The sequence below is a fragment of the Thamnophis sirtalis genome, unplaced genomic scaffold, assembly GCF_051295495.1.
Source record: "Thamnophis sirtalis isolate CommonGarterSnake01/CBP01778 unplaced genomic scaffold, rThaSir2_p1.2 scaffold_2, whole genome shotgun sequence".
Taxonomy (NCBI): Eukaryota; Metazoa; Chordata; class Lepidosauria; order Squamata; family Natricidae; genus Thamnophis; species Thamnophis sirtalis.
Genome location: NW_028261382.1, coordinates 24,033,042 through 24,051,014, shown reverse-complemented (window position 1 = coordinate 24,051,014; position 17,973 = coordinate 24,033,042). Strand labels below are relative to the sequence as shown.

The following is a 17,973-nucleotide window of genomic DNA, read 5'->3' as shown; positions in this document are numbered from 1 at the left end:
GTACCCGGCTATTATCTCTATTTCAGGAGATTGTGTCAATAATACTTTTTTACAGTTACAACCAAAGCAGTAATCCCAAGCCAAAGAGGGCACAATATAATCAATGTCAAATATTGAAGGGGTGAGTCATTAGCACCAGGGTCTCCCAATTCGTTGTGGTTGGGTCCCCTTTCAGGTGTCAGATTTGAGAAGTTAAGATAATGTGCATTTCCGGGGTACCTTTCCTTCCTTTGAATATTCAGTAAAGTGGAAATTTGAATTCCAGAAGTTGATTAAGATTTTGATTAAAGCAATTTTGATTTGGCTCGGCTGGAATAAAGGTAATGAGGTTATGTACATAGGAATGTACTTTAGTTTTATTGAACAACAGGAATAACTTCATCTTTTCCATTTTAAACACAATTGGTAGGAAATAAGTAGTGGCATAAGGCAAGCCAGCCCCAACCTTTCCACCTTGGTGGTCTGGCCTAGTGCGGGGTGTGGGGGTGTGTGTATGAGTGGTAGGCACACACACAGGCACACAACTTCTTTGGTGTGAGTGGTAGGTGCACACGGTCTCCATTTGCATGAATGGTGCTTTGTGTATGAGTGGAGGGCACTTGCATGTACATGAAGTTCCACTTATGCGAGTGGAGGCCCTTGAGCACAGGGTGCTTGTGCTTGCGTACAAAGCTCCATTCACATAAGTTCACATAAATATTCACATAAATTTACATTCACACAGAAGCGCCCTATGCTTGGGCAAGTAGAGTTTCATGCGTGAGCAAAAGTACCCCTGCTTGTATGAGTGGAGCTTCACGCATGTGCTTGCCCACCATTCTTGTAAGTGGAGCTTTGTGTATGTGCACACTTGCCCATTGCTTGCGTGACCCAGTTTGAAACAGGCGTTGGAGAAGCCTGATATATAGGAATCCATTACATTTTGTGCATCAAACCAGGAGATATTCCCAGGCTTTTGTTACTCCTGCCTGTTTGCCTCAGGCCTTGCTGTCCAAGTGGAGGTGCCTTTTGCCCCTTTGTGTGAGGTGCCACCTGCTCCGGGTCTCCTGGCCCATCCCATTCAAGGTGCAGCTCGCCTCTCTAGCTGAGTTCCCGAACTGTTTCAGATTGGGAGCCGCAGCAGCGTCTACTCTCCAGAGAGCAGCGTACGGAAGACCGGATCATACATTTATGAGGAGTTCATGCCTACAGATGGCACGGATGTCAAGGTAGGAGGGGGTGTTTGTGGGGACCTGTTGAGAGGAGTCCTCTGAGCTGGGCAGGCAGACTGGTCACCAAGGTTCCTTTGAGACCCTCTTGGCAGCTCGGGGTGGGGTGATGTTGTTGCTGGTGTTCTTTCATTCAGGTCTACACGGTGGGTCCCGACTACGCACACGCTGAGGCACGGAAATCCCCTGCTCTCGATGGGAAGGTGGAACGGGATAGTGAAGGAAAGGAGATCCGCTACCCAGTTATGTTAACAGCTATAGAGAAGCTGGTAGCCCGGAAAGTCTGTGTGGCCTTCAAGGTTAGTCTTTCCCAATTGACTTGTGGCCTCCTGGAGCCCTCCCTGAAGTTCTTAGCTCTTGTTGCTGAAGCCTGGAATGCCTGGACAGGTCTTGGGCCCACCATCCCCTCCCCTCCCCTCCCCTCCCTGGCTCCGAAGTCTCAGGCTGTAGGTGCTGCTTTATCCTGTCCCTGCATCTCCCTGCTAAAACTATGACAGAGAAATGGGGGCTCTCTATTGTGTTCGCCTCCTCCTGCAATCCTCTGGCCAGGGTGGTAGGGTGGGGCTGAGGGGCTCCTTCTGTTGGTAGAGTGCCTCAAAGAGCCCTGTGTCACTTCCCTTGGGTCTCGTCTCACTCTTTGCAGCAGACAGTGTGCGGCTTTGACTTACTGCGGGCCAATGGCCAGTCCTTCGTCTGTGATGTCAATGGCTTCAGTTTTGTGAAGAACTCTATGAAGTACTATGATGACTGTGCCAAGCTCCTTGGGTGTGTGTGGTGCTTCGGTTGAGCATCCCCTCTGGAAGGGGAGGAGGAAGGGACCAGAGCATGATTGGTCTGAATCCAGTCTGCCTCGGGGGCTGGTGGCCCTATTGCAAAACTGGGAGAGGTGATTTCCAACCAGACCCTTTTCTCCCTGCCAGGAACATCATCATGCGTGAAATGGCTCCCCAGTTCCAGATCCCCTGGTCCATCCCCACAGAAGCAGAAGACATCCCCATCGTGCCTACCACTTCAGGGACAATGTTAGTGTTGACTGTGCTGGCCATGCTTCCATTTCTGGCCACCCCTTGTGATGATGGCCTGTCAGTAGGAGACACATTCTTTTTTAGAAAGACCACGTAGTTTTGGGTTCCTACTTATGGTATTGTTGGATTTACTGATAACAAGAAGATGTGGAGTTGGTATTAATGAGCAGAAGCTTCTGGGTACAGAAAATTCAGTCCCTGGAAGTGTTTGTAAGAAAAACAGATCAGGTGAAATGCTGCCCTTCCCTAAGATTTTGGGCTGAAGGCCACAGCAGCTCCTGGAGTTCATCTGAAATCAGTGCCCACGTTCTGAGGCTCAGTTGTAGGAGGCTCGGGGAAGCCAACGGGGAGGTCAGGCCACTAAGCGTGGCTGGAGAGCCCAGGGCAGGATGTTCCAGCTGTTCTCTTTCCCTGCTAGTTGGTGATAGGGGCCGCCGAGAGAACTGATTCAGGGCTGTGGCAGGCTTGAGTCGCTGCAGGTTTCCAGTGACTCAAGCTCCCAAGTTACTACCAGTTCCGCCGAACTGGTTCAAACCTGTAGGAACCTACTTCTGATTCCTGAGCTTTCTTTTGCCAATTGTGCCTGCAATACTCTCTGATGTCATCTCACCATCTTGTTTTAGGTCCTTTTCGTGGGTGCTTTTTATCAAGTGGGATCCATTCTATGACTGCCTTGGTCCACCTGCCCTCAATTTAGCAAATGTGACCAGGCCATTTCCATTGCAATTCTTTGACTCTCTTGATGGCCTCGTATGCTTGTGTTTGTTCTCTAATTCATGTGCAGGTCTTTTTATCTTGTCTTGTGATGCCGAGCATGTATCATCTCATGGTTCTTCATGCCACTCTTAGCTTTTGTATTATTGTGTGGTGAGTGTCTGTGTTTTACTGGCATATGTTAGAGCAGGTAGCACACACTGATCAAAAACTTTTGTCTTCAGGCATAGGGGGAGGTTGTTCTTGAAAATTATGTTTAGCTTGCCTACTAACTACATTTAAGATGCTGTTCGATTTCCTTTATTGTATCACCTTCCATTGAAATCTGCTGGCCAAGGTATATAATTTTTTTTCTTTGTTTGGTAAATTTATTAAACATAACCTGGCTCTTTTTCAGTTTTATGTTTAAGCCAAATGGCTCTCCTGCTTTGTGCAGCCCTTGTATGTGTCTTTGTAGCTCTTCTTCGTCTTGTGAGAAGAGAACATCATCATCTGCACATTTTAAGTGATTTAAATAGGCGCCACTGATTTTTATTCCATCTTTTGCCCAGCCTGAGTTGTGAAATTCAAGGCAGGCTGATAGGTGATATTGTGCCTTATCATGCACTATGTCGATTTCCACTTTAAGATCATTAAGGCAAATTACTGCCATTGTTTTTTCATATGTTGATTGTAGTAAGTCTATATTAGCAGTGTCTATGCCTTGGTTGAGTCAAACGCCTTTTCATAGTCATCGAAGGCCACACACAGAAGCATGGTGTACTCATTGTGCCTTTCAATGACTTGCTGAACAACCTGGATGTGATCCATTGTGCTGTAGCCACTTCTGAAGCCTGCCTGCTCCTTTGGCTGGGCATCATTTAATGGTCTCAACAATCTTTTTGCTATTATCTTGATAGAAACCTTGTAGATGACTGAAAGAAGGCTTATTCAGTGATAGATCTTTAAATCTCCTTGGGCCCCTTTCTTGTATATAAGAAGTATTTTTCCATGCATTGAATATTTTTTGAGGCATCTCAAATATAGTTTTGTTAGTATCTTATGTAAACTGTGATCACCAACTTTCAGCGTTTCAACCGTAACAGTCATTTCCTGAAGCTTTGCTATTTTTCATTGATTTTATGGCACTTGATAGTTTCTCCACTAAGATATCTGGCATTTCTTCTTTTGTGTTGTTACTTTTGAGTGATAGCACTGAATTTTCCAATTATTTATAACATTTCCTGTCTTGTTCTACACTTAGAGCCATCTTCACATTTCTAAACTAAGAAAGATGAAATAGCACCTCAAGCTCTGGATTAAAATAAAATCTTTGCCTGATTTTAATTAAGGCAGCAGTCCTTGGCAGTTTCTCAGTCTCAGCACCTTTGCCCCAGGGGTGGGTTGCTGCCAGCATTACTGCTGGTTCGCTGTGTGCACGGTTTGCCCGTGCTCTGCGTGTGGCGCAGTTGCCTGTAAATAGGTCTGTGGCAGAAGATTAAAAACTCACCTCTGCTTTGCCCCCATTCACAGCTGGTGCTGTGCAGAAGGCTGCTTCTCCTTTATCTCTAAAGCCTTGGTGCAGAGAATCCTTCTTGCAGGCTGATTAGCTTGCTTCCAATTAGAGATCTACTTAGGATGCACACATGGGTCTTGCATTCTCTGCCACAGTTGCGTTGTTTTCAGAGCTCAAAGAAGGGGAGTCCATGCAAGGCTTTTCCTTCCTGCGTGGATAGCATTCTGATAGGAGAGTCCTTTCAGCTTTGGCTTCCCAGGTCCATGGCTGAGATGTCCTGGTCAAAGGAGACCTTGGGATCCCCTACGTGTTGGCCATTGTAGAAAGGAATGAGGGGTGGGGGGCATCCTATGAGCTCAAGCATCTCTCTTGCAGGATGGAGCTACGGTGTGTGATTGCAGTTATAAGGCATGGTGATCGGACCCCCAAACAGAAGATGAAGATGGAAGTGAAGCATACCAGGTATGGTGGAGTTCTGGGTGTCTTCTGCAGGACAAAAAAGTTCCAGGACAAAATGAGCTCCCAAGAAAGGACATGCATAAATGTAGCCAACAACCACTAATGTCAATAACCTGCTTTGCTTCTGCTTCTGCCATTGCCAGATTCTTTGTTCTATTTGAAAAATATGAGGGCTACAAGACTGGGAAGCTGAAACTGAAAAAGCCAGAGCAGCTTCAGGTGAGTTTGAGGCTCCCTCTGGTCCCAGAGGAGCCATGCAGGTGAAGCTCTCACCCTCCATTGGTCAGTCTTCTTGGACAGGTGTCCCCTGAGGGGGATGACAGATGTGGCTAAGGAACCTGTGCCTTTGATTCCTAGAGTCCTTGGCTCCACAAACCTGAGCAAGCCTTTGCCCCAATAGGAGGTGCTGGACATTGCTCGGCTGCTAGTGCAGGAGCAGAGTGCTCTCGGGGATGCGGTGGCCGAGGAGCAGAAGTCAAAACTGGAGCAGCTCAAGACCGTGTTGGAGATGTGAGCAGGGATTTGTCTCCATGGCCCCTCTGCCCCCCCCCCAAAAAACCTCTGGGAGAGTAAGGTCAACCTTGCAAACAACTCTTGCACTTTCTCGCATGTCCCCAGAAAGAGTGGACTCCCTCTGACTGAGGACACTTCCTCCTACACCACAACAGAACCCTGGGCAGGAGGGAGGCAGTTGGGTGCCCTTGCAGCTTCTCCACTTCAGTTGTGGCGGGTAAAGCCAGAGGTTTCATGCCCAGAATGGTGGCCCTTTGTTATTCTGGCAGGTACGGACACTTCTCTGGAATCAACCGCAAAGTGCAATTGACCTACCTGCCTCATGGGCATCTGAAGGCTTCCAGTGAGGAAGAAGGCAGGTATTGGGGTCTTGTGGGGGGGGGGCATGAAGGCAGTTGTTGGGGAAGAGGCCTGGTTGCAGGAGAGCCCTGCAGGGTTGCGGGTGAGCCCTACCAATTTCATAGGATAAAGACCCTGATTGCATGCACGCATCTGTAGACACAAGGAGGGGCATTCTGGGTGGTGGACAAATGGAGATCACTTTCATTCATTCATGCAATGAGGAAATTAAGAATGTAAACTGATATAGCTTCAATTGAAATGCCAACCCTTGTGAAGAAGGGCAGCTACTGTTCTCCCCCACTGCACTTGCCAAACAATCCCCACTTAGGGGGAAAGTGCCAAAGACAAGAGGATGAGGAAGGGGGGCAGAACTCACCTACTTTTGTGCAGCTTCCAGGTCTCAGAGGCCCCTAGCAACCTCCTCTCCTCCTCTCATCTGGTTTCCCCAGTTCTTGCCCCTCTGCTCTGGTCTGGAGGTTGAGGAATGGGCAGTAGGTCTTCATTCAAGTGCTGTGGTGGCATAGTGGTTAGAATTCAATATTGCAGGCTACTTCTGATGACTGCCAAATGCCAGAAGTTTGGCAGTTTAAGTCTCACCAGCTCAAGGTTGACTCAGCCTTCCATCTTTCTGAGGTGGGTAAAATGAGGACACAAATTGTTGGGGGCAAGAGGCTTGTAAACCGGTCAGAGAATACTGTGAAGCGCTGTGAAGCGGAATATACTGTAAGTCTAAGCGTCATTGCCATTCTGTCCCAGCCCTGGCAGGAGGAAATGACTCTCGTTCTCTCTGTGTGCAGATCTCAAGGAAGCCTCCCCATCTTTGCTCTTGGTGCTGAAGTGGGGGGGCGAGCTGACCCCTGCTGGCCGAGTGCAAGCGGAGGAGCTGGGCCGAGCCTTCCGCTGCATGTATCCAGGGGGCCAAGGTGAGCCTGGGCTTTGCTTGCTGGTTCTGGGCGGAGGCAGAGGTGACAGCTGACAGCAACTTGATAGCCACCTCCAAGGTGGGGTCCTTTTGAAAGAAACCCCCCTTCAGAAGGAAGAAGAGCGTACTTTGGCCTCTGCATCTGCACCAAAAGGATCTTCTGGGCTGGTTGCTGGACTCGAATTGCAGCACTTTGAGTAGCATTGCTCTTAAGGGTTCTGATTGGGGTTGCCTTGGAAGCCCCATCCAGTCCCCATGGTCCTGGGCAGCAAGCCAACTTCTGAGTACTCAAAACTTCTCATCAGGCAAGATGGTCTTACGGGTGAAACTGACCTTTCCTGATCAAGTGGTTTTAAGCATTCCAAAGTTTATTGAACACTTTTGTGAATAGAGTAGATCTTTAATGTTCTGGGTAGTTGGCTCCCTCTGAGGGCTGAACTGCACCTTTTAGGATTTCTCTCCTGAGCCTCCCATTAGGAGCTGTGATTTGGCATTCTGCTTTCTGCTCCTCCTTGGATGGTCATGATGGTTCTGTATGGGAAGCAGGAAGCAAACAGCAAGCCCGGAGCTCCCATCTAAAGCTGTCTCAGCCAGCCCACATTCTCTTCCCCCAACCTTTGGCAGTTCCCCACTTCTGTATCATGCATGTGGCCTTTGTGCCAGATCCTTCTCCCTCAAACTCTTAAGTGCTTCATGCCCGCATCCCTGTTGTGAGTTGGGGGAGATCTCATCTCCCTCTCCCTCCCAAGCCAAAGGACAGAAGGTCCATTGCAGATGAACCAGGCACCTTCAGGCCTTCTTGACACAGCAGATACCCAACTCTCCTTTTTGGTTGAGCTACAAGAGGATGGCATGGATGTCTGTAGGTCATTGGAGGGGGCTGCTGCTGTGAGCCAGGCTGGTCTTCTCTGCTTTGGAGTGGGGATTCAGTGAAAGCAGGCAGCTCCTCAAGGTCTGAGCCCCGAAAGAACCCCCCAACCTTCGTGGAGCAGCCAGCCAGCAAACAGCAGAAGGCAGAAGGAAGAATGATGATGATTGGAAACTGGGCACGTGGGTCATGAGCTTATCTGGTGCTCAAGAGAAGGACTTTTGGGCGTGTGCCGTGACGTTTGGGGCTGGTCTTGACAGGAAGAGAATTTAGGGCTTCTCCAGTTGTTTGTTTGTAGCTCTTCTTATCCATCCCGCCTCCTTTTTGTCTGTTTGGAGAATATTAAGTTAGGGCTGAATGAAGAGACAGGACTAGCATAGAGACTTTAGTTCTTTATTTAGGAGACTGGTACAGTGAACAGGCTCTCCCACAGCTCCCTCTTTTAAAGGGAGCTGTCAGGCAGCCTAGCCACTAAGATTTCTTTATTTTCCCGCCGATCAATTTGACCAATGGGCTCACAGTATTGTAATTTCTATTTAAAAGCCAGACTAAGTCTAACTGGCGGTGCTCGGTGTTATGTACTGTGCTAGGAGAAATGTGTCTGTTTTAGTTTGCCAGTCTCTGAAGCCCATTCTAGCTAACACTTCCTTGGTTGACCGCACCTTCTTTCTTCCTGACCATTACTCAATGGATGGAAAGGCGAGACAAGGGCATGTTGGATGCCATGCTCTGCTAGAAATAATTCAAACTGGTTTGCTGTGATTTGGAGCCCGTTGTCGGAGACCAGAACGTCCAGAAGGCTGTGGGTGGAGAAAAGTCTCCTTAATACCTTCAGCCATTGTTGTAGTCATAATTATTACCTCAAGCCATTTTGAGTATGCATCTACAACTATTAGGAATATTTGATCTTGTACTGGTCCCACAAAAACAATGTGCACCCACAACTAAGATGCTTTGGCTGTCTCCCATTCTCCCAAGGGTGCCCTTGGTAGAGCTGGTCTGGATACCTGACATGGATTACATGTATTGATCCACTCCATTGTGTCCCTGTCTATATTTAGCCACTTCATTTGTACTATGCCCAGATGCCCCACATGTAGTGACTCTAGTACTTGTTTCCTTAGTTTCTAGGGAACAACCACTCAATCCCCCCACAATTGGCACCCCTTTTGGGCTGCCAATTTGTGTTGCCTTGCTATAAATGGTTTGAAATCATCCCCCACCAGCCCCTTCACACCCAGTTCAGAATTTGTGATAGAGTTTTGTCCTTTGTTTAGTGTCCCGCTATCTCAGCCGAGGTGGCTGGACCGGATGCAAAGTCCTCAATTAGTAGTATGTGTGCAACGGGGTTGGATCTTCTACGAGGTCTGGAAGTTGGCAGTGGATGAGGGTGTCAACGTGACTTATGTCTTTGCCCAGCCGGTAAATTAGCCGATATGCTGCCATGAATATTGTCCATCTCATCATTGTGGGAGATAAAATGTTCGGGGTAGGGCGGTTCCCTGCAAGAATACTCAAGAGTGGTTGGTGGTCAGTAATTAGATCAAGGTGTCTGCCATATAAGTATTCATAAAACTGCTTGACCCCAACAACTGCAGCCAATGCTTCCTTGTCCAACTGGCTGTACTTTTCTTCTACCGCTGATAATGTTTTGAATAAAATGCAATTGGGGCTTTGGCCCCATTTAGCATCTAGTAGCTGCCCTGATGTGAAGTTTCCAAAAGCTGACCTAATTAATTTACGAGCCTCGAGACAACGTTCAAAAGAAATCCAGTCATTTATTAGGATCAACATTTTGGCATGTTCTTCTGCGGAGCCGAAACTGATCTCCGGTTAATGGTCTTTGCACTTTACACAAAAACAATTTGAGTACAGGTATATAATTTAGGGATGCATTACTCTCTCAGGCTTGCCTGGATTTTCTGCATGGAATTTTGCTATAAGGCGATCAGGCTGGATATTCCTACTTTTTACCCAAGATGCCTCTGATAAGGGATAGCCCTCCCACTTGATTAAGTATTGTTGTTGCCTGTGCCACCTTGAATTAAGGACCCGTTGAAGCTCATAATGGGTTTGCCCCCCTATGACTACAGGGCCCAGGGTCTCCCGGGGTAGTGGTCTCAGAGTGGATCCGATCATGGGTTTTAAGAGGCTACTATGGAACGCCGGGTGTATCTTCCCCAGCAATTGAGGCAGTTTCAATTGCACTGTGACTGGATTGATGATCTTTACTTTGGGGAATAGTACCATAAACTTTGGCCTCAGTTTCTTGCTAGGGAGTTTTAATCTGAAATATTTTGTGGAGAGGTAAACCTTCTCTCCCACCCGGAATGGCTGCTGCGGAGCCCGGTGTTTATCTGCCTGTTTCTTATAGGTTCGTATCGCTTTAATGAGCGCTTTTTTGACATTTTCCCAGGTTGCTTTCAGCATCGACATCCAATCAGTCAAACTGACTGAGGAGGGGTGATCCCTTGGATACTCAGGCATTGGGACGAAGTCCATGCCGCTCACTACTTTGAACAGCGTGAGTCCTGTGCTACTGTGAACAGCATTATTGTACATGACCTCAGCAAAAGATAAGCGGACTGCCCAATTGGACTGCTGATAGTTCATGTAGCACCTCAGGTACTGCTCTACCATGGCATTCAGCCTCTCTGCCGGCCCATTGGTGCTCGGATGAAAAGCTAAGCTAAGACCCTGGGATGACCCAATGGACCGCAGGAACTTCCTTCAGAACTTAGCCGTAAACTGGACACCTCTGTCTGAGATAATTCTTCAAGGTACTCCATGCAAACAGTAGATGTGCTTCACAAACAGTTTAGCCAGCTTGTGAGCTGAGGGTAGTCCGCTGCAGGATATGAAGTGTGCCTGTTTGGAGAACAGGTCTATTACAGTCCAAATCACTGTGTTTCCCCCACTTTTCAGCAACTCTGCTATAAAGTTCATTGTAATCTCCTCCCACGGGCTTGTTGGCTCTGCTACTGTTTGCAGAAGTCCGGGGTGGGGGTTCCCGGTCATCTCTTCATTGTGGCGCAGATGGTGCAACTTTAATCTTTCTTTATGCCAGGCCACCAGAACTGCCTCCGGACTAAGTGTAAAGTCTTTAGGAATCCAAAGTGGCCTGCCAGTTTGGCATCATGGGTTCTCTGGAGAATTAGGGTGCGTAGGGATTCCGGAACATAGAGTTTTGTCCCCTTCCATGCGAGGTCATCTCTTTTTATCAAGATGTGTTGGTTGTTTTGGAACCAGGGGTCTGCTAGAAGTTTGGTTTTGAGTCTCGTGGTTAGGTTGCTGTCAGGGTTCCAAATACCATGCAGAATTAAATCAGAGCTGAAGACAAAACTATGCTTAAAGTTCCAATTTAATAAGACAGGCATGTTGGCATCGTGCTGTGGGATTCCAACTCTGGAAGTTACATCAGAATCCCACCCAGTTAAAAGTTCATGATCTTGTCCCCACACCCACAGTCCATCACATGATCCAATCTTCTTCTTCCACGCTGGCGTCTCCACCCAGCTGCTTCTGATCAGGTGTGAAAGTGCGGAGACAAAGGATGACCTTGACTTCTAGTAAAGAATGAAAATAATACATTCCACAATCCTACTCCTTCTATTCCCCCCTCCCATCGACTATACTAAAGACACAGCATAATGAAATAAGAGAAAGTGTGGCAGGCCAAAATTCTAAAAGGAATATAATTGCAGGCCTGCAGGTTGGCCTTGCTGATCACGGCGTTGCTGCCTAGTGGTCACTTGGGCAGCTATTTGAGTAGAGGGAATGATGGCGTCCACTATCTGCTCCTGTTTGCATTTGTATTGGAGCATGGGGAAAGGGTGTCAGCTAGAAAGTTCCTTGCCCCTGGGATGTGCTTTAAAACAAAATCAAAACAGTTGAAGTATTGAGCCCATCAGACTTGTTTGTGTGATAGTTTCCGCGGGGTCCTGATTTTTGTGGTCCAGACTTTGAACGGTTTCTGGCCCCCTTCCAACAGGTGTCTCCAGGTTAGCAGTGCCCATCTCACCGCAAAAGTCTTCTTTTCCCATTCGGCCCATCATCGCTCTGTGTCTGTGAGCTTGTGGGAGGTGTAGGTGCAGGGTTGTAAGTTTCCTTGGTTGTTTATTTGGAGTAGCACCACTCCCACTGCCATGTTCCTGGTGTCTGCCTGGACCACGAAAGTTTGCTCAGGGTCAGGATGCTTCAGCAACGGCTTCTTTGCAAAATTTCTTTTAGTATTTTGAACACCTCTTGGCAGGTTAGGTCCCACTGTAGGGGTTGTCCCGGGCAAGGTTTTGTTCCTGGGCTTCCTGTCTTCAGGAGGTCTGTCAAGGGTTTGGCAGTCTTTGCAAAGGAGGGGATGAATTGCCTGTAGAAGTTCGTGAACCCTAGGAAGCTTTGTAGCTGTCTGTGGGTGCGAGGGGATTGCCAGCCTAGGGTGGCTTGTACTTTGGCTGGGACCATCTCTATTTCCTCATTTGACACTCGGTAACCCAGGTAATCTAACTGTGCATGGTGGAATTCACATTTTGATACCTTGTAAGGTACAGGTAAAGGTACAGGTTAGCTGCCAGAAGTTTTTCCAGTATTTGGTAGACCAGGGGTATGTGGTCATGCATGGTTTCAGTGTAGATGAGGATGATGTTTAGGTAGACAAGGATCCCCTTGTAGAGGTGCTCGTGCAGCACCTCGTTTATTAACTGGATGAATACCGCTGGGGCCCACTGCAGTCGGAAAGGCATCACTTTGAATTGAAAGCTCCCTAGGGAGCAGTTGAACACTGTTTTCCACTCATCTCCCTCTCTGATACGTACTTGGTAGTATGCTTCTCTGAGGTCTAGTTTGATGAAGACTTTTCCTTTGGCGAGATGAGATAGCATGTCCTTCATGAGGGGGAGGGATTATAACTTGTGTACATACATCCCATTTATCCCTCAAAAGTCCACACACAATCTCATAGTTCCATCTTTTTTTTTCTTTGAAGAGGACTGGTGCCACGACCCGTGGCTTGCCTGGCTCGATGAACTCCCTTGCTAGGTTTATGTATTTGCGCATCTCTTGAATTTTCATGGCGTATAGTTTGGGCTTGGTTAGTTTTGCCCCAGGGATGATGTCGATGGCGCAGTCTGCCTCACGGTGGGGAGGCAGAACATCGCACTCGGCCTTGCTGAATACTAGTTCTTCTGATGGGTTCTTTTGGGGGGCTTCCTGTGTGGGTGGTGTTTCTGCTAGCTAATGTGGGAGGGGTTGGGGGCCCCTTGATATCCTAAGTCTGCGGGTACCCCCTTGCCACAAGATGGTCGGTCCCCACTTGTCTAGCCAGGAAAGTCCCCAGTATGACTGCATCTGTCATTTTGGGGGCTATTATGAATCAAATTACTTTCCAGTGATCCGCTAGCTCTAGCCTCACTGGTTCGGTCAGGTGGGTGGCATAGACTCCTCCCATTAGGGACCCATCAACCTGTTCCAACCGGATCGGGTGGGACAGTCTTTTTGCTCTGATCCCCAGTTTCAGGACTGTGGTTAGGTTGACCAAGCACCTCGTTCAGCCTGAGTCTATTACAGCTTCAACATTCCCCTGGTTTCCTGTTTTGGGGGCTGTAAGGCGTATTGGAAAAAGGAAAGGGTGAATTGATTCATTCACCATTGGGTCATTTTCTCCCTTGTCCTCGCTGTCATATGATTTGGGCGACTAGTTGTCGTTGCCTGGGGTTTCACCACTTTTTCCTGAGGGGCAAGTGGCCTCTCCAGCCTGGAGGGCTTTCCCGGACGTATTGGTCATCCATTTGGAGCCTCCTTCTGGTTGTGCCCTGGGCGGTGGGTCTGGCCTTGGTTTTGGGACTGGGGTTGGGCATGCAGCTGCCATGTGGCCCATCCTCCTGCATCTGTAGCATTTCAGCAGACTTCGAGGGAGGGCTGGTCTCACAGCCCGCTGTAGTGCTGTGGTTCCCCGTCGGCTGGGTGGCTTCAGGTCAGATCAACCTCTCTCTCTTGTGTCTGGTTGCTTTCTCATGTCGTTGGTGCACAGCCTACTGTCGACTTTTGTTGCTACTCGGAACCACTCAGAGAGTTGATTTGGGATGTTGCAGTATGCGGTTACCTGGGCAATTTGCTTGTCCAAGCATGTTCTGAAGAAATGCATCAGCAGTCGCTCTGGTAAAAGGGGTAGCCTTCCAATGACCCTCCTAAATTCATGGATGTGCTCTTTGATGTGGCGGCCCCTCTGCTTTAGGTTGCTGAGTTCCTCTTCTGCATATGGGTCCTCCTCACCTCTTCAAATCTGGCCTCTAGCAGTTTCAGGAAGTCATCTATGTTGTGCAGTTGGGGAGCTCTCCTCTTGCAGAGGGCTGCTAATTGTTCCCTTGCTTCTCCCTCTAGCCCCTCTGCGATGGTATTCACCATGGCTCTAGAGGTGCCTATAGCATTTTAGGTGGATATCAGCTGAATCAAGAAATAGAGCTAGCTGGTCTGAGTCCCTGTCAAACATTCCCTTGAATTGGGGTGGTTCATTCAGCCCTATTCCTCCAACCCCCTGTTGGCCTCTGTATGCTTCCACCTGATATGGCTGGCTGCCTTCCTCCTCTCTAGTTTGTAGGGAGGGAGGGAGGGGTGTGCCTATCCTGGACAGCCTGCCTGCTGCATAGGAGAGGCACTGGGTGCAGTTTCGGGCTCCTTCTCCTTCTATTGGATGGAGGAGGGGGGGCTGCACACCAGTCTGTGTCTCCCCCCCCTCAACAGGATCATATGTCCTTCCCCTCTCTTTTGGGTGGCATGATGGCCCCTCATCATGAAGGATGGTCCAGTCAAAATCCTCCCTCTGTTGCTCTATTGCACTCCCCAGGGATTCCATCTGGGGCTTTGGGAGCCTGGCCTGAGCCCAGTCCCACCTCCAGTCCACCCTTGCCAGCTCGTTTGAGACCCTTCCCTGTATCTGGGGGCTAGGGTAAGGGAACTCAACTTCAGCTGCCTTAGGGGCTAATTTCCACCAGTACTCATCCTTTCTTGCTTCTTTCACTGGGAAAGGCATCTCAGCTTGGCTGTCTGGAGCATTGATGTCTGGAGCTAGCCGCATACCTCCAGCTGCAATCAATCTCCATCTTCAGCCATGGTTGCTTGATTTTCCCTCCAAGCACCCCAAATATTGGGGGAGTGCTTGGAGAGCCCGGGATTCAGGAAACCCGGAAATCTTGATAGATTTTAAAAAGTCAGTTTTGGCTCTCTGTGAAGTTTCCAAAAGCTGACCTAATTAATTTACGAGCCTCAAGACAAAGTTCAAAAGAAATCCAATCATTTATTAAAATCAACATTTTGGCATGTTCTTCTGCAGAGCTGAAACTGATATCCAGTTAATGATCTTTGCACTTTATCCCTACCTCTCCCCTCCCTCAGTCTATGTCATAAATCATATCCACCAACAAGGTTGTAGAAATATGAGATCTGACTCTGGCCGGAGGTATGCATGGAGTCCTCCCTCCAATGTCAACTTGATAATAGTTATGGTAACACTTTACAAATTGACACCAGATGCCAAATGGTGATGCATCACAGAGGGGCAGAACTTCATTATATTGTGCAAGAACAGTGTCAGATGACAAAAGTTCCTTAATTGCAGAAAGGCAGAGGTTTCCTTCTGTCCCCAGGTCCAGCTCGCCTTTTTGTCTAGCAATCGGTGTAATGGCCCTGCTACTGTTGCCTTCTGTGGCAGAAAAATACTTTAAAAATTTAACAGGCCTAAAAATGCCTGAAGTTCTGTGATTCTTTGGTGTGGGGGCTTCTTTTATTGCCTTAACTTTATTTTTGGTCGGATGTATCCCAGAGCCATCAATTAGATATTCCAGAAACTCGACTTATGGCACGGCTATCTGGCATTTTTCTTTCTTTACATTAAGTCTGGCTTAGGACAATCTTTAAACGGTGGGTAAGCTCTTCTTTGTTGTTCATGGACATGAGGACCTCATCAAAGTAAGGCACCACCCCCAAAATGCCCGGTAGGAGGTGTTCCATTATACTTTGAAATAGTCCTGGCACCACACTCCCAAATTGGAGGCAACGACATTTAAATGCCCCTCTGTGAATTACAATGGTTTGTGCCTCTGCAGTGGCATCATCCATTGGTAGTTGCTGGTACGCTTGGGCCAAACCGAGATTTGCAAATGTTTTTCCCTCTCCTAAAGATTGCAATAAATGCAGGACGATTGGTATGGGGTATGCACTCTGTTGCAATACCTTATTAATCATGCACATATAGTCTGCACATATGCGGACTGAGCCATCTGGTTTAATCAGCATAATGGTTGGGGTTTCCCATTTAGCATGGTCAACTGGCTCGAGAACTCCTTGGGCAATTAGTTTGTCTAATTGGCTATCTATCTTGGGCCAGAAAGCAAAAAATACCCTCCGAGTTTTTAATCAAATGGGAGTAACATTAGGGCCTAAATTGAAAGAAATGAATGTCCCCTTGTACTTGCCTAAACTCCATTGAAAACATCTGTAAATTCCATATATATATATATATATATATATATATATATATATATATATATATATATATATATATATATATATATATATATATATATATATATATATATATATATATGTATATATATATAATCTCACCTGTTTTTTATTTCTAACATTTCACTGTTATTCATATTTTTATACATATTTAGTAGTAGAGTTATTCCAAACCTAAGAATTTCCAATTCTTCATATCTATTTATATTAAGATTTTCCTGATATCTATCACACTACTAACCTAATTGTCCAGCCCATCTAATTATAATATTAATACACATTATTGAAATATATTCATAAAGATATTCTTTTACTCTACTTTCCCCTACCCATCATCTCTTACCCGCATCTGAACCTTTAATTTTCTTTTCTTTTTAGTTTTCCTCCCATATTTGTTCCTTAAGAGTTTTACTCTCTCTCTGACTATACAATCTGATTTTATCTCCCATCTCTACCCTTTTCCATTGTCTAGTTCCAGAACTATCTATTCCACATCCTATCTCTTTTCCCCAGTTCTCTTCCTGTTTCTCCCATTCCCTTTTTAGATCTTTTACATTATTTTCCTCCTTTTTAAATTCCTTAATCACTATTAGCTTTCGTAACAGCTCCTCATTGTTATCTTCTTGCTGATTTCTCTCTGCTTTCCCCTCTGTTCCTTCTGGTGGGTCCATTCTTTCTTCATTATCCTGATCATTGTCCATTATTCTTTGTTATTATATTTTCCAGTTTTTGGTCCATACGGTCAAATATTTCCTCCATACTTTGGAAAAACTCCATTCTGTTTAGATTCCCCTCACTTCTGTCTTGTATTGCATCTGTATTTACTCAATCTCTTTTTTAGCCCGCTGTCCAGGATTCATTCATTCAAAAAGTAAAACTTCCAAGTTACAATTTTAAGTGTCTCATTAATAATCCGTTTAATCAATTTAAATTCACCAGGTTGTTCACGCCTCTTCAAATTTCTTTATGTGTTAAATAATGTTCAATGATGTTATTTAGCTAAGGTTCATAGCTAAAAATCAAATCACTAGTGGTCTTAGAGTAGATCCATGTCTAACAAATATTTTCAGTCATTTTAGATGATTATTTTCAAGTTGTATATTCCCCTTTTTGTCAGCAGATGGCACTCTTGCTTCTGTCTGCTTCAGTCTCCCTGCAATATTGATGACAGTTCCAATTTCAATTATTTTAAATTGTAAGTCCAATAATTGAGCAATACTTGTAAAAACAAAAATTGGGACTTTAATTCTAGCAATTTAACATGCTTTCTGTACCAGTGACGTGCAGTCAGGTGAGGCAGGGGAGGCACAACCTCACCACTCCCAACATGAAAAGAAAAAAAAAGTAAAAAGAAAAAGGCAAGAGCTGAGGTCAGGCTGAGGTAGTTGCTGCCTCACTGTGGATGACTCTGCTTAAGTGTTTAAAAAAGCATCTAAAAAGTGACCTCTACTATGAGGCAGAAGAACTGTGTGCCTCATCTAGTCTGACTTTAGGCATTTTATGATCACTCGAGCAGAGTTAAGCAAGGGTTAAAAGCCTAAAAATCCTGATGTAGGTGAGGCAAGCAGTTCTCCTGCCTCATAGTAGAGGGCACTCGTTTGGGCGGGGCTTCTTCAGAGAATCTGAGGCAAGAGCAGGGTTGAAATCCTCTCTGAAACAGCTGGAAAAGGTATATGTGGGTCGGAGGGAGGAGGAGGAATTCAAACTTCATCCTCCAGGTGCGAGGCTTTGGGCAAAGGCTGGAGGGAAGGACCCTGGCTTGCTTGTGCTCTCCCTCCCCAAGTGTAGTTTGATTTCAGGCAGAGCTACATTGCCTTTTCAAACCTATAATCAGTGAAGCTGGGCTAGATCCTTCCGGGGCTGGGGGAAAGTATGCGTGCTCTAGTATGGCTCTTTGACTGGCTTCCTGCCGCCTC

General features: G+C 46.7%; 1 protein-coding gene across 4 annotated transcripts in view; it reads left to right on the top strand.

Moving 5' to 3' along the window:
* PPIP5K1 (diphosphoinositol pentakisphosphate kinase 1) overlaps window positions 1-17,973 on the top strand; it is a 48,209-nt gene that overhangs the window by 2,824 nt on the left and 27,412 nt on the right. For all 4 annotated transcript variants that reach the window (XM_087704452.1, XM_087704451.1, XM_087704453.1 and 1 more), the window contains 9 exons: window positions 1,107-1,208; window positions 1,346-1,507; window positions 1,852-1,973; window positions 2,129-2,230; window positions 4,818-4,904; window positions 5,045-5,120; window positions 5,302-5,411; window positions 5,684-5,769; window positions 6,554-6,679. In XM_087704452.1, coding sequence (XP_087560578.1) covers window positions 1,107-1,208; window positions 1,346-1,507; window positions 1,852-1,973; window positions 2,129-2,230; window positions 4,818-4,904; window positions 5,045-5,120; window positions 5,302-5,411; window positions 5,684-5,769; window positions 6,554-6,679 — 973 coding nt within the window. The remainder of the gene's footprint in view (window positions 1-1,106; window positions 1,209-1,345; window positions 1,508-1,851; window positions 1,974-2,128; window positions 2,231-4,817; window positions 4,905-5,044; window positions 5,121-5,301; window positions 5,412-5,683; window positions 5,770-6,553; window positions 6,680-17,973) is intronic.